This window comes from Staurois parvus, unplaced genomic scaffold (genome assembly GCF_062004578.1).
Source record: "Staurois parvus isolate SC_StPar_1 unplaced genomic scaffold, SC_StPar_1.0 ptg000748l, whole genome shotgun sequence".
Classification (NCBI taxonomy): domain Eukaryota; kingdom Metazoa; phylum Chordata; class Amphibia; order Anura; family Ranidae; genus Staurois; species Staurois parvus.
This window is the reverse complement of record NW_028318544.1, coordinates 2,231,526-2,248,829: the sequence shown is the minus strand read 5'-3', so window position 1 is coordinate 2,248,829 and position 17,304 is coordinate 2,231,526. Positions and strand designations below refer to the sequence as shown.

Genomic DNA, 17,304 nt, shown 5'->3' with positions numbered 1-17,304 from the left:
ATGTATTATCATGCAATTGTGTTGGAAGTTAGACAGTATGATTAAAACTTAACTGTACCTCTACCCACAGCGTGTACAACAGATGGCCCAAATCCTCTAATTTGGAATCCAAGTCCCTCTGGAGAATCTGGAATTTTTACTGTCCTGGTGAACAAAAAAAAACTGTTCTAAAAAAAATGTTCTGACATAAGATCTACTTTGCACATAAATGAATACATGCTGAAAGTCATAAAAAATGTCAATAATGAATGTAGTCACATCAGTTCTCTAAAGTACACTTTTTGTGAGCACTGTAATAAAAGTGTTTGTACCTAATATTTCCTAGCTGTCATTTAAAGGAAGCAAAAAAGAGACAGATTGCAGGTTGCACACAACACAGATTGTATTATTTGTAGATTTACCCTCTCTGTGTGTCCCGCAGACCACTGTCCCCAGGAGAGAAGACAAAGGAACATCCATAGTCTTGAGTTGCTAACATAACGGGCATACAAGAAAATCTTCTACTAGGGACATTTGTTTTTGTGACAACTGTTTTAGAGATTTCCTCTTACTTCCTGTTGTTTCTACAGAAGTATTTCAGAAACTTTGGTGTGCTGTGCCACATTCTGTTGAGAATGTAATGCTAATATCCCCAGTAGTTTTAACCCTTTCTTATGCAGGCCATAGACGGGTCATTTATCGGCCGAATTTTCGTCTGCACGAAAAATCTTCCGATATTCACGCCGTTAGTGGGGCCAACCCATCGGCTGTTTTTCACAGATCTTCTCGTTTAGTTTTATCGGTCATGCTGGAAAATCCACAAAAAACGGCTGTTTTTCATGGACATTGGTGGCAGCATCGGCAACGGAGCCGACCGATTTTTCGTTTATCAGCCGAAAATCCGGCAGATTAACGGCCCGTCTATGGCCTGCCTTACTCTATCCAATGGATAGAGAAGGCTATAGATATGCATTAACAATTCAATCTTTTGTTTATATAGCACCACCATACTTCATAGAGCTTGCAGCTGGACCTAGACATTAAATAGAAACCGCTGATTGATATCTCCAGTGCCAACCTGCTGTCAGGGAAACAGGAGATATCGATCAGGAAAATCCCAACAACATTTCCTAAAAAAACTGGTTTGGTCTGAGTGTCTAACATTTGAAGGTCTCACAGCTAATGGGGCAGAGGTTGTTTCCTTTGCATAGTTAATGCTTACTTTTGCAAATATGAATAAACACAGTGAGTTTGCTTTTAGTTTAATTCAAATTTTAAACTGAAATAAAAAACAGGACTTTTGGTATAACATGACTGGTTTGGTAAAATTAACACAGATTCAACAAATTAATTAAGTTCAGTGTGCTTTCACATTGAAAGTGAACATCTGCTTTTACTACTATTACTAGGCTTGATTTACTAAGAGAGCAGAAGCTGTTTAAAAAGGATTTTGCTAGTACATGACTGGCTAATTGACAAGAACACAGTTTTAGCTTATTCATTTACGACGTAAACATTCACTTTACTTAGTGAACAGACTACCCATGTCAAAGACTGTAAAAAAAAAAGTAGGAAAGGCTAGTAACAGTTATGGGCACTAATTTTCTTTCAACAAATGCTGTCAAAGAGTAATCTCTCTGACATCCTCATCTTTCTGTCTCACCAGCACCAGTGCCATCTGTGTCAAGAAATTATTTAGAATCATCATATACATGCTGAAGTAAGATGCTACCCAAGAGACAACACAATAATGTAAATCTATGAAGTCATGAAGTCTTTATGCTATTGGCTGTGTAATCACGTTTCACACAGCTTATCCCCTTGCCCCCTTTGACCAGATAGTGTAAAAATCCATCACACTCACACAGCTCAGTCCCCTTCTGCTTTTCTGTGACCAGCTAAAGGAGAAATCCATCACATTCATATAGTTCAGCCCCATTCTGCCTCTCTGTTGCAGGCGAATGGAGAAATTCATCACACTCGCATAGCTCAGTCCCCTTCTGCCTCTCTGTGAGCAGCTAAAGGTGAAATCCATCACGCTCATATAGTTCAATCCCCTGCTGCCTCTCTGTTACTAGCCAGTGGAGAAATCCATCACACTCACATAGCTCAGTCCCCTTCTGCCTCTCTGTTACTAGCCAATGGAGAAATCCATCACACTCACATAGCTCAGTCCCCTTCTGCCTCTCTGGTACTAGCCAATGGAGAAATCCATCAGACTCACATAGCTCAGTCCCATTCTGCCTCTCTGTTACCAGCCCATGGAGAAATCCATCACACTTACATAGCTCAGCCCCTTGTTGCCTCTGTGTGAGCAGCCAGTGTAAATCTCCATTACATTGACATAGCTCAGTCCCTCTGTTGCCTGTTGCTTTGTAACCTGGCAGTGTAAAAGATCCTTTTCCACCTTACACAAAAAGTCCTCTGGCACCTCTTACCCTGTGAACACTACTAGAGTGACAACTAGGGAAGGGAAGACTAGGGAGGATCCCTACAGCCTGTAACAGACCAATATTAGTCTCCCAAAATCCAAAGACTATACCTAGCAGGCATCACTAAAATGTTGCAATAACTGGTTTTCAAATCACAAATGGTCCTGTTTATTTATAAAATACACTGATGTATATTGCGGTATGTCTGGAATTAATTTGTGATCTAGCTAGATAAGCACACCTCATTTTAGACTAAGCTGCAGAGCTTCTCTGCTTCCCGAAGACCTTGTGTTGAAAAGTACAGCACATTCGGCAAATTTGCATTAGTTTTATTTTGACAGATTTCCATGAAAATTAGAGAGCTTAGTAAAAACGCCCCACCCAATCTCAAGAAAAAAAAAATCACCATTTCAAAGTAACCTTTTCTGTATCATTTTAATCTTTGGATAAAAGTTTTGAGCAATTCTCCATAGGAAATGAGCGTGACTTTACAGGTGGTAATAGAATTAGAAAAAGCTACTGCAGAAACAATTAGTGATGGGAGCCAGAGCCAGTGGCCAATGGAAAATACAAGTCTGTACTTAGAACTGCAGGATATAAAAGAACAACATGGGCTAGGTTGGAAAATAAATTTAATTAAGTCAAGCTCCGGAAGAAAGACACTTGACTGGAGAGCAAAGGTTTTTCCACTTTTCAGGTCATTAGTGCTTTTAACCCACCATTCCCTTTTTGTTACTGATTTCTAAAAGGTGGTATAATTACATCTATTTTTTTTTCTTTCACAACATGGGGCAGGACAACACAGCATAAGAGAAGTACATTAACTAGCTTGGGTTAATTGGAAGTTATTTAATGTAGATGTATAAATGTTACTTATGTATGCACCTTTTTATGTAATTTACCTTTCTATAGGAGTTGAAGAAAATAAATTCTACGGGCTTGGAAAAATCTGTATGCAAATGAATAGAAAACTGGCTAAAAGATCGTATTCAAAGAGTAGTGGTTGATGATTTATACTGTGAATGGTCTAGGGTTGTCAGTGGTGTACTCCAAGGTTCAGTGTTGGGAACCTTACGTTTTAATATAATTATAAACAATATAGGGTCTGGAATTAAAAATACCATTTCAGTCTTTGCAGATGACACCAAGCTGCACAGTGGAATAACGTCCTTACCGGATGTCTTCAACTTATAAGTTGACCTCAATGCACTGTTTAATTGGGCAACTATGTGGCAAATGAGGTTTAATGTTGATAAATGTAAGGTTATGCACTTGGGAGCTAAGAATATGCATGCATCATACATACTGGGGGGAGTACAACTGGGGGAATCAATGGTGGAGACGGATCTGGGAGTTCTGGTAGATCACCAGCTTAATAATGGCATAAAATTCTTAAGCGAGCAAAATCCTCACTTTTATTATAAGAGGTATAGACTCGGTGTTATACCAATGTTTTTGTCATTTATGTGCCATTGATAGCCCCTGCGTGGGCGCACCTGTTGCTCTGTTAGTGTTGGAGCACTGTTTTCTTTATTTTTTTATGTGCAATTGATGGCCCCTGCGTGGGCGTGTCTTGTTGCCCCTATTTTTTAAAATGCTTATAAATGAATAAAAATCATTGAAATACAAAAGAGGCATAGACTACAGAGAGAGAGATATCAATTTACCCCTGTACAAATCATTAGTAAGACCTCATCTGGAATACATAGGGAGAGAAGCCTTTATCAGAGTGGATTACATCTAATGGAATTCATCCAAGGGTTCCAAAGGTGAATTCTCACAGTTGTGTGATGCGCTTGGTGTCATTCCTGGAGTATGTGAGTGCACTATGTGTCAAGATGTTTATTGCACTAGTATGGTATGGGCTTTCCTGGTCTGTTGTTTTGTTTAGATTGCCCACTGTCTTTGTTTTGGCAATTCAAGGGATGGCTGCAAAGACCCTGGTATAGTGAAGGCTGCAACACTGGTTTGGAGTTTTTTTGGCTGGTCCCACCTGAGCAAGAGAGTGATAATTAATGACAATCTGGTTAATATAAAATTAAAATGATGATCCTGATTGTTGTTTAAAATCTTCATGCTACACAAAATAAAAAATTTGAAATTATGAACCATTTAATTTCATTGTTGCCTGCAACTGGTTACAAAATCACTTAAACAGCTCTCTTCAAAGGGTTGCTCACCCCTAGTGTGGGGTGTCAAGATGAGAATAAGTAGACAAGTCATATATTTACCCTTCTTATGAAAATTATTATATAAATAAAGGATGATCACCATGCACAATTTAGTGCAACAAGGAGCTCAATGTGTAGAACCAATACTAGGTCACGTGAACCCACAGACTTTATTAATATAAACAAAACTGTATTTCTATCTATATAAAATTTACCAAAAACATGAACCACTCTCATAGAGCCTGAGAACAAATGTATGTTCGTAGAATGTTCAATAATTTCTATGTACGCAATATTTTTGTCTGAACTACCACAATATAATACTAATGTTCATTAGAAGAAAGATCTTATAAGAAATAAAGCATAGATGTACAATAACCTATGGCAATTAGTTTACCACGGTTTGCTTTTCAGAGGGTACCACTAAGGTAAACAAGCCCACTGTTTCTTGTCCTTGGTCATAAATCATGCTATTTAAACATTTTAAACAATCACGCTAACGTACAGTTGTCAGCATAACAAATATTCTAAATTGGCTGCTGGACCACCATGCAATCATCATATACCTTCTTGAGCACGTGGGAGCCTTGAATCACTGAGCTGGACCACCAGTTGAGGAACTTGAGAAACATTAATGCAATGCTCAATGATTGTGTGCCAAAGACGTGATGACACTGTTCATTTAGATAACTCTAGGAACAATATACTGTACATTGGGTGTACCCCTAAGAACTTGGAAACTGCCCTGGGAGAATCTGGTCATGGGACACAGTACTTTCCTAAAGGAGGGGAAAACATGCCTCCATCTCTAGGTTGGAACCATTGCTCTCTGTGTGGAAGCCCTGATCTCCCTGCTGTGGTCTGAGAGACTACTGCTATCACCCATAGAGCAACTGTCCTTCTCTACAGCATTCTGGCAGGGTACAGACTTGTCTATTCAAACAGTGCCTATTTTCTAAAGAAAAATAACTTGAAGAATTTTGTTTTGATAGAATGTATTTTGCTAAAGTAAACTGGAATTTCACTTGTACTTTAAAGCTTACAGTAACGTATTTTGAATTCTGCCCCATAAAACACACAATTCAAGCTTTTGCAAGGGTGGACTATTTTCATTATAAGATAATATTGTAAATCTGACAGATTAATACGTTAATGTAGCTGAATCCTCTATGTCCATTGTTATAGCATCCATTATAGAACCCTGCCTTTCCAGTTCCTTTTGTAATGCGGCAATGCCACAACATTGGTTCTACGGTGCCAGATATAAGGTCACCTACTCTAACACCCGTGTTTTTTTGCTATTTAAAACACCTTCATCAGGAACATCCTAATATGATATCTGATTCTGATTTCTACTTCAGGTTCATCATACTCTTGTCTGGGTAGGCAGTCTCAGAGGGGTTGATCGGGTGGAATGGGATTCCAGTGCCAGAGTTCTTGTTTTGCAAAAGTATTCTCTTTTAATGGTCTTTGTTGGCAAATATCTCAAATGTTGTATTATTGTAGTCCATCTCTGTGGCTTGAATGACAGAGGAATTGGCGTTACTTTGTTTGGGAGAATTGGCTCAGGAACACTCACCTCACATGTCCACCTCTGGCGCCACTGGCACCAGCAGGCCTCAACTCCACCTTTAGGTTTTCAATGAAGCCTATGAGTATAGGGATTTTGTGTGTTTAAATGGTGACAGGGCTTTTTTTAACCAAGAAACGGTTTTGCATCCAATTTACAAGTTATATACAAAAAAAATGTTTGACATGAACATTTAATTTTTATATAAAAAACAAGTATACAATTCATACACTCTGTTGCCCACTGTATACTGATTATATAGCTGTGTTATTTCTTAGCATAAGACTTCCATCAGCCCAGCGCAAGTCCCTGAAGCATGCAAACACTGCATCCAATTATGATTCACCGTAGGAAGCAGCATCTGACCTTCCTTACAGCAGCTTTACTATTGATTGGACTTAAAACTAAACAAAATATTTAAGCAAATTCTACACCATAGCATTGTTCCCTTGCCAATAAACTATTTATGAAACATTAGAAATGAACCGTTATTTTAAACAATTACACAATCTCATTAAATTGTCCACTACTTAATCTGTTAAACTCGTACATTGTAATGCCAAAGATCTATGGTATTGAAGTAACGCAAACAGACTTTCCAGTAACTCTTGCCAAGGAGCTACAATAACCATGAAAGCTGTGTGACTGCTATAGAGTTCAGCAGCATGAGGTAGAGGCAGGGTCATTTTAAAAATGAAGCAAGAGGTATACTGCATACTCTGGAATTGCACTTAGATAGGGACACTGAGGCATTTTGAAGAAATTAATGTTTACTACGTTGTATAGATAACTGTATCCAAGTCCCCACTGGTCTAGAAAGCCAAAAGGCCACTCATTTTAGAAATGTATACATTTAATCATTGTGGATATGTACATTGTATTGTGCAGCCCTGCCCATGATCTGAAAGGCATATGTTAAGATAAAATAATAAAAAAAATACAGCACATCTCTGCATAATGTGCAAATTCTCTTGTGTTTTATCCTTGTAACGACCCTGGAATTACAGAATAATACATCATTATCTGCCAGAAACGCACTCGGCTCTTAAGTCCTGTTGTGGGCTGGCAACACATGTATGTTTCTGGACTGAGTGGTGTCAGTTCTGCCCAGAGTATTTTGCTAAACTAATCAACCACTTCCAGTCTCAGATCTCTACAACATAAAGGCTGATCATTTTGAAGTTCATGATAAGAACAGGGAGGGATAATCAGACATTCTGAGGATAGCTCTGAATTTCTGCCAAGATCAACAGGTATTGTTTTACACTTAAAGAGGAGTTCCGGCATCCTCCCCCCTCCCAAAAATTAAAAGTCAATAGCTACAAATACTGTAGCTGCTGACTTTTAATATTAGGACTATAATATTAGCACTTACCTGTCCAGGGATCCAGTGGTGTCTTCACCCTGGCAGTGAAGTCTTGCGGCTTCACAGCTGTTTCCTACTGCGCATGTGCGAATCACGCTGCACCTTGTGAATGGGCCGCAGTCCTCTGGGAGGAGGGGTGCAACTTACAACTCAGCTTGCCATGGCGAACTGAGCCAGAAGTGGGAGCGGGTACCTTCCAGGTACCCGCTCCCCCCTCCCCTCCCAAAAGGTGCCAAATGTGGCAGTGGAGGGGGGGGGGGGGAGGTAGACAAGCACAGCTTCCACTTTTGGGTGAAACTTCACACTTAAACAAATATACCAAAAATGCTTCCAATGGTATATTTAGCAGACCAAACAGGAGTAAATAAGAAAATCTTTACAACATAAATCAATAGTTAATAAGGTTATGAGTGTCTAAGAATCTATGATGTTTCTCAAGAATGCTAGTCTCACAAAGTTTATACCAAGTTGTATGAATTAGAAATCTCAATGTAATGCTAATTAACATGCTTTACACTGATAATTATTGATTTCTGTCCCAGGCCGACTTATATCTTAAAGTGGAACTAAACTGCAAGATGCTTGCACATTATGGAAGACTTACATTTAAATTTGCCCTCCATCTCTGCTCCTTCCACCCCAGCTTCTACTGATCCAGCGTGTTAATATTTCGGCCACTGTGTGGTCAATGATTATGTAACTCTTAATGTATTCTGGAGTTATATTGTCCCAACACCTGGTTCCATTTTGCTTGGAGAACACAGCTGCCCTTAAACCCCTTAAAATATATTTCTACTTTTGCAGTCAAATTTTAAGAAAATACATTAACTCATACACAACGCTGTCTAAATGATATCTCATTAAAGTGATTTTAAAATCGTAAGCAACCACCAACAGTCTTAAATGAATATATCAAAAGCAGGCTTCTCCTGAAGATGCCGATTGGCTTTGATGTATGTAACATATAGATGCCCATAGCTATATTCTTTCCCCCCTCTAAATACAGTACAGAGAGGGGAGGGTTTTTCTTTTGATTAATATACTATTTTTCTATTCTTACTTTAGCTTCTAGATGTTTTTATACTGTAGGTCCTTACTAATATAGTTTTTTGGCATCTGGCTTTGGGAGGCCTGTTACCCACTAATGTGCGGCTAATATACATCAACATTTGTATAAATTTATATTATTAGGTGAGTATCCTTTCTCACATAGTCCTTTTGTTTAGGAGCCTCATCATACATTTACTTTATGTTTTTATTTTATACTTTCTCAAGATCTTTTGGGAGTATATCCTGCTATGCACTTGGGCCGTTCGGGAAATTAGGGGTCTAAGGCCCCTGTGCCCGCCCCCTAGGCTTGTTACACATGATGCCAAGCAGCCATTTTTATTGTAAGCATACTCTGAATGTATCTGCAATTATTGATCGTGATGAATTATAAATGCTATCTGTACAATATTGTTTGGTAATACTGTATTTTTCCTTTATTCATTAGAGCCTTATACCCCATAATTTATGGTCATATGCAAAATGCACTGACCTTGGATTTGGACCTATATACCATACTTACCCTGGTTGGTGTACTACATATGTATAGCTTATGTTGTACTAATCCTTTTTGGGTATATTTTAGACCATAAAACTCTATGAGACAACATTTGGTGTCCATTTTATGCATGTATGGTTTATGTTTTAGATGATATATTGTAATAAAGGTTTTCAATGGTTTTACTTGTTGTCTCTTGATGTGTCAGTAAAGTCCAATATTTTGTGAGGATGTCCTCCCAGAATTATTTTCTGCTTGTACATGACTGGATGAGACATTATGGAGGTCTGAATTTTTGATTTAGACAGGGGAAGCAGTCAACTCCGCAGCCAGTAAAACACAGAACAGGCCAAAATAATAACAGTAACTACATTTACCTAACCTAGCACCTATCTAGGAGGGTGCTACACATCATCAAATTGGAACCAGTATGCCATTAGTCATTATTTCCACTTGTCGTACTACTTCCAGGCCAGTGATTCGGTAGTAAACAGAGACTGGTATGGTAGTCCTGGAGTTTGCATCCCTAAAGCTAGATAACAATGAAAGCTTTCAAAAATATACTCTATTAGGTTCATTATAAAAACTTTACATCCATGTAAAGAAAACTACTCTTTATATATGTGTAGCACCACCCTCATAAGGGCCGCTTGTGCTTGTTGCCCAGGTTTCCCCCTTCTTCACCCCGCAGCCAGACACAAGGTATTTCCCACAACTAGGTACACACACTTTCGCTTGTTGTCTTCAATGACCAGTCTAGGGGATGTTTGTTTTTGGAGTTTTATTATAGAACTGGGGATAGGGAATTTAGTAGGATACTTCAAAATCAAAACTATTCACACTGAGTACATATAGCTGATCTCTTGGCTGAGCACTGTTGATGTCTTGGCTGATGCAGATAGCAAACTTTCCTTTAACTTTTAGCAGCAAGTAGTTTAGGAGTGAGCAAAGTCCCTTTTTTTACAGTAGTAGTAGTTACAGGGCTGAACTCCTCAGATACAGCCCAGTCATGACAGACTGTGACAGCCCAAAGCTAACGTAGCTGAACAAAGTCTTTTACAGCAGCAACACTTGGACAAGCTCTTCAGAACACTAGCCAATGTTCCCTTTCCTTTCAGATCCAGGCTGACTATCAAGCACCGGGGGGTAGCAAACACACAGAATCCCCAAATTCCTCAATGTTTGTACTCACAAGGCCCAAGGACAGAATGGTTGCCAATCTTCAAAGCGAAACCCTCCCCTGATAGCAGACAGAGCTTTGACAGACAGCTCCCCTCAGTCAGCTTACTGTAGAACCAGGGTCACTCTTGATGCCCTCATGCTGACACACCTGAGGCTGCATGGCAGCCAGTGCCAGGTGAGGCAAGCCTGGCTTGTTCAATCCTGTTCTGGGAAAGATGTTAAACCCATGTGTTCACAGAACATAAATACCACTCCCAGCAAGCAGTGGGGATACCCTCCCCTGCAATTGGCCAGGGTGTATCCATATTCATGCTGTTCATTTGCCTAGTCCCTACCTATGTTCAAGAAGGCTCTCGTAGCTTCCTTAAGGTGGGCAGAACTCAGACAAACTCAGCAGCACCACAGCATCAAGAGCAGACCTGAATAATCCATCACAGCACTCTATTAAGCAGAGAGCCCAATTAGATTTTCCTAATAGTCTCTCTGTTCATCAGAGAAACACAGCTATGCTTATCTTAAGTACACAAAATCCTAACACCTACGTAGGATGGTGCTACAACTCAGCATGAATATTTCTTCTGAATGGACTGTAAAAAAGCCAAAAGGTCTAATATGCTGTAGTTAATTACTGAACAACATTTGTGTATAGTTTCTATAATGTGGGTCAAACAATAGCATGCTGGGACTTTTTGATCTCTCTACATATGAATAGCTGACAGTGTCCACTTGTGCTTTAAATGATATTCCTACTAATTTAGCATTTTCCACAGATACAGAAAGAACCTTTGAAAGGAAATCCAAGGTGTGTTTGGTCTATGTCTTTATATAGAAAATATGGTGAGTGTGTGTGTGTGGGGGGGGGGGTAACTTACTCTCTGGGTTTTGTGCTCATGAGAATCCTTAGAGGTTTTCTGCTGTTCAAGCAAGTCCTCAGAAAACAATCCACTTCATGGAACGGCCTCCGGAAAACAAGGTCACCATTCACAGCATAGATTTTTTTCCCGATTGCCATTCCGGACAACTGGAAGCAAAGACGACAGAAATAGTTCTTTTACTCCACAATAAATTAAAAGGGTTCAATGTGTTACAACAACAAAATACCGCAGCTGTGTATTCCGTGCTACATTAGGCAAGATAATTGCTGTTATACTTCAAGATTTTTCTCTTATTGAACAGAGCAATAAATTTTAACTGATGAGCTGGATAAGATGAAATATAGCTGGCTTATACTGAACGGGAAAATATGAATCATTTACAAAATAGGCAAAATCCATTTCTGATTAGTTTACATGCTCAGAGGATGTAAATGATTCTGAAATGGAAATCTCTCAATGGTAGACAGTTTTTGTATACTAAGGACTCCTCAGACAAACAATTGCAGCTAGTTTAAGGGCCTGTTCACAATAGATGTGTTGGGGCTATGTTGGCAGCAATTTCCAATTCAGCCCCAACACAAAGAAAAAACCAAATGCTTTGTGTCAGTACCGCAAGCAATGCAACACAAACCACCATGCTGCAATGTCTCTGAGGTATGTAGAACCATAGTGTAGTGACATTGGTCACACTTTAATACATTGGTCACAGCAGCTCCGTTCACACCCGACCTCCATAGAGTAGAGTGGGCTGTGTCTGTGTCCGACCTGTATAAACAGAGTGGCACAGATCTGTCATGGGTCTGCTCTGCTCTGCTCTGCTCAGTGGGGGATCCACAGACAGATCTCCAGCTGAACAAAGCAGACTCCACACTGTGTGAAAGAAGCCTAACGGTTTTCAAAACTAAAAGCAATATATTTACCAAATAAAGAACTATACATTCCTTACACATTTACATTTTTTAAAAGTGCTCTTTTACCTCAGCATTAGATCCCCTTTCAATGTATTTTACTATAGGTACTTTGTTTTTATCCTCCAGGCCAAAGCCATAGCTTCCATCACTGGGTTTTATCTGCAAAACCACAAAAATTATTGTTTTCCTTTTAGCAGAAACAGGCACATCTTTAGATATTAAAGCTACCAATAGGCATATATTCATATATCTAGTCACCATGCACATACAGCCACCCAAGAATGAACATTAAATAGCCATATAACACATGTACCTTGATAAATGCATAGCATACCTCTAGTAGTGCTCTAGCTGTCCAGAAATCTGTTGCTCAGCCCCACCAAAATGCCATCTATGTCTTGTAATTGCAAAGCCTGACTGGGAAAAGCTTTCTCTGTGCCCTAATGCTGTCAAAGATAGCCCAATGGGGGAAAGAGAGAGCTGGGGAGTGCCTTGCCATCCTAGACTAGGAGACTGTGTGTTTCTATTGATGTAGGGAGACACTGCTCTAGTCCCTGCATGCAAGAGTGACTCCATAAGACTCAACAAGAAAAAGGTGCCACCGTGAAACAGGAAACCTGGGGCAGTGATCATGGCACCAGCTTCAGCTGGAACAAGGTTTAAAAGATAAAGAAGCTGCATAATTAGCAAGTGATTAAATCAGCTGCTGAACATTAAAACTGAGGGTTTAATATCACTTTAATGTTTTATTGATCATTTATGTATTTGTATCTCTACATGTGTTAGAAGCAAGTACTTGCCATCTATGTACTCCTAACTTGCCCCAACAAAAACCAGATAGCTCAGGTTGCAATGTGAGAACTTACCAAGAGAGATTTAGCGATAACATTCTCCACAATCTTTAGGTCGTGTTTCATGAGTCTGTGCTTCATATTGGAACCTTCCATTTCCTCATCAGAGAAGAATCGAAACAACAGAGGCTCATCTTTGAACTCGCTCTTCTCCAATACTGAACAGGTGCAGATCAGGGAAATTAAACAGAAAGATAATATAGGCACTGCACACAGCTGTAGTTGTTGTGTAACATAAAGGTGAAGAAGGAATTGTGTAGAATATCATTTAAACAGAAATGTTCAGCACATTTTGACCTAATTAAAAAAGCAAGAACCACTGAAAGAACACAAGGACACACACACACCTTGACACAAGGACAAGGTAGAATCTCTACATAGCCATAGATCTTCAATACCCTTTTAAGTACTAAGAAAATAGCAAGGAATCTACTGACGACCTCTTTTGAGAATGCTGGTAGCATGGCTGTCATGCTGATAACAAAGGCTTTAATACTTTCTGAGTCACACTGAACTAAAATAACTATGGATATCAGATGCCATGACTTCATTTGAGGCATGCATGTTTTTCTTTTAATCCACCTGGACAACCATCTTAAACTTGATCAGACATGGTCTCCTTTTATTCTGACATTTCAATGATGCAGAAGAGAATACATTTGGGGCCTCCATGTCATGGGCCATCACATTTGTGATAGTGTGAACTACTGTTTTTTTTTTCTTTTTTGGCGGTCTATAAGTAATCTCATTCCTTTTAATATTCTATTGGGTTGGCAGTTAAAGTGTTACTGAACCCGCAACAGTAAAATCAGTCTGTATATGGAGTAAAGCATGATTGTTATACTCAATGTGGAACCTAAGTGGTTAATCCTCTGTATTATGTAAAAAGGCTGTCTCCCTGATTCTCCCTATCTTCCACAGTCCTCAGTCCATCTGCTGATGGTACACAGCCGTAGGAGACACTCTGAACATGTTCAGTTTGGATTGCTAGAGAATTTTCTTTTTTTTGGAGGGTACATGTGATCGTCACAGGGCCAATCAGCACTGCCCAGGCAGTGGGTCAGGGGTTGCACCCTTATAGGACAGTCAGAGGAGAATAAAAACTCCTCCTACAGGACTACCAGTGCTCTGCTGGACACTGATAAAAGTCACAAGACTGCTCTAATTGCTGATGAGAAAAGGTATTTAGCAGTTTATATTTACCAAAATAATTGCAAATCCATGTTCTGTGTACTGTGGGAGACCAGATATAGTGAATACAGGGTCATGGGTTTAGTAACACTTTAATCATTTCTTTTAGAAATGCAGTTGATTTAGAATGCTTTATTTACTTTAATTTAAAATATAAAACCTATTTTGTTAGACTCCTTTGCCCATCTGTTTAAGAACAAATAGCACTAAGTGTGCCCATTTCAGGTATTGGGGTCTGTGTGTGAGGCACAAAAATGTAATACCTTTCATTTAACTATTAAAGAAGCATTAAAACCAGAGGTGTCACAACAGCTTCAAAAGAGACTGGGCTCATTATAGTCAAGAACTATCCTCACATCTGATACTCCCCTGTTTTAAACCCATTCTTCTAGGAGTTTCTGATATCACAAACTATTCTTTTGCTAATTTTCATATACGGTACCAATGGAATGACACAACCACTGACCGATGGAGGTTCTCATCTCATGCAGCCTTGTTTTCTCCCAAGATGTGGACCTGCAGTGGCATATTTTAAAACTAAAGGTAAAGTTGGAACTGTAACTCATCCATCCAGATTTAAAGGTACCTTATGAATAGCATTATATCTGAAACTGCATACTTAAGACTAGTGCACACTACTGATGTACAGAAATCAGTTAAATTAGTTTACAAAAACTATGCGCTTACAAATATATTTATCACCAAGTTTTTGGCTACCCCATTTATGATGTTGATCCTTATCCCCCCAAAGCCTTCCCTGTTGGTGGAGACCACAAATTAGAATCAACAAAAAATTCTGTCTCAAGACTATAATCTGCTTTAATTACAACATGTTATTAATTATACATCTTGCTTTACTTATTACCTTACACTATATTTACTGACATACAAGAAAATATATTAACATCTAAAGTAGCACATGCAGTGCTGGATCTCCATGACCAGAGCCTGTAAACACACAATTTCTGGCACCCTTACGAACACCCCTTTTTTTAATGGTAATCTTAGAAGATTTTCTTTTAACGTTCCTAAAAAGGCTTATAATATTGTGAGAGTGTGTAATTATGTTTATATAAGATGACTGTATTTCCACTGATGATGATGATGATGTTGAAATATAAAAGGGCAACCAGTATTGATACATAGAAAAGGTCCCTCTTTGCCTCTGCCACATATTAACACAGGCCTACTGTGTCTATTAGTAAATTTGTACCCCACCACACTGCATTTGTTTTAATCCTTGTAAAATATTTCCTCGTAATTAAACTGCTATACATTCTGCACTGTGCAACTGAGATACAAGAGGATAAATCCATTGTCATACCATGATGCATAAATCCATTGTCACATAGTGCCACACAAAGAATGATGGCTTCTTCTCTTGTCCGGCAGTCTCCCTGCAATATTTCATATATAATAAAAGTAACTGATATATTTAGTGTACAGCTAAAATAAAATTTTATATCACATGAGCAATAAATCCTGTTTTATGAGACAAATATTACTAGATACAGTAAGACAAGCATATGCCTGTAATCACAATTCTATGATAGGTAGAACAATTAATATTTGTTAATTCTAAACCTTAAAGCAAAAACTATATTATATTGCAGCTTACTAGTCCTTAGATGTTTTGTCTGCATTAGTTTTCTTTATCAGACTAAAAAGATTTTCAGCAAGTACAGGAAATACCTATTGATCTTGCCAAAAATGCAGTGTCCTTGTCAATTCCGTGAGCTTAAAAGATAGAACAAACATTTGTTTTTCTATGAGCCCTGGGATGATAATGTAGACTGGGAACGGAACCCCAAAAAGCTGTATCAGAGGACCAGGGCAGCCATGTTGTTCAGGTTTCCTAAGTCAGCCATGACATTTTGTAACAATAGGAGACATATAACAGCAGAGATCCCCTATACATAAACCCAATAAGGCATCGTATACAATTAACAAACTTTTAGCTGCACTCCAAGCATCCTAATCAGAATGTGACAGAATTAGCAGAATCTAACACAAACCACATCTCAGTCTCATTTTAATAGATATCATAAACCTTCAGTCTAAAGCTGGCCATAGATGGTTCAGATTTTGGCCAGTTCAGGCAGGACTAGTTGAGATTCAAACCATGTATGGGCTGGCTGAATGTACCCAAGTCGATTGATCGATCAACTTGGGTACAACCAGCCTGACGGATTTTACATGTGATTATTGCTAGCAGCTATTATAGTCAGTAGCAGTAATCACTGTGTTCTCCTGGCAGGGATAGCAAGGATGGCTATCAATCTTCCATGTAAGAGAGATTAGCAAAGTCAGACAACTTCAGCCTGTGTAACAACCATAACATCCCCTATAGATAGAATGGAAAAAATAGACAAAAATGGACAAGATTGTTATTTGCAAGATTATCAGGTGAAAATAAGAGGAAAAAATCCCTTTACAAAAAAGAAAACCAATGCAGATACCCCATCTAAGAACTGGTAAGCTGCAATGCATTACCTTTACGTTTTTGGGTTTTGATGCTTTACAAGCTGACAGTGGTTTTAAGGTTTCCTCATGCTAAAGAAAATAAAGATTTTTTTGTCACTGTCTGTGTTTCCTTTCTGTTTTGATAACCACACAGAGAGTGTAGTAAGTTAAAATATTATCAGTGGCGAAACAGAAATCAATAAAAACCCAATGGAGGGTCCAACCCTTACATGCTCTATCCAAAACTATTCTGCTTTAAAGCTGCATTAAGGCACAAGTCAAAGTGGCTATCAGTCTTTCCTATTACGATAGCTTATTGTATGTTTCATACTGTAGGGAAGTGTCTGTGTAGCCAAAACTTTATTTTTTTAATTAATTTTGGATAGAGTAGGAAGGTGTTAAAACCCGTCAAGCTGTTTTTTGTTGTCTATATACCCGCTGGGGTTATTTTCTTTTGGTTCTTGTCCTGGATACACCATAGGAAATAAAAGGAAGTCTCCAGAAAGTGGGGTGAATTCCCACCTTAGACAATTATCATGGGAACATTTGTTCACCTTAGGTGAATTTCCCATACCTTTTGCTCTGGTGACAACTCTAAAAGGTAGTGTTTCTTATCACAATCTGTCTCAGTGACAATGGTTTCCAGGACAAAGACATGGGTGTCTCTCCTTAAGTCGGCTATAGACAGTTTGAATCTCAGCCAGGTCAGCAGGGACTGACCGAGATTCGAACCATGTATGGGCAGACTGAATGTACCCAAGTTGATC

The 17,304-nt window shown here is 38.8% G+C and overlaps 1 protein-coding gene across 1 annotated transcript in view; it reads right to left on the bottom strand.

Annotated features, from left to right (window-relative positions):
- The window catches only part of PREX2 (phosphatidylinositol-3,4,5-trisphosphate dependent Rac exchange factor 2), a 369,719-nt gene that overhangs the window by 167,857 nt on the left and 184,558 nt on the right, over positions 1–17,304 (bottom strand). Inside the window, exons 15-19 of the mRNA XM_089654281.1 lie at positions 15,399–15,471; positions 12,899–13,041; positions 12,099–12,191; positions 11,119–11,267; positions 59–144 (exon numbers count right to left, since the gene is read on the bottom strand). Coding sequence (XP_089510407.1) covers positions 59–144; positions 11,119–11,267; positions 12,099–12,191; positions 12,899–13,041; positions 15,399–15,471 — 544 coding nt within the window. The remainder of the gene's footprint in view (positions 1–58; positions 145–11,118; positions 11,268–12,098; positions 12,192–12,898; positions 13,042–15,398; positions 15,472–17,304) is intronic.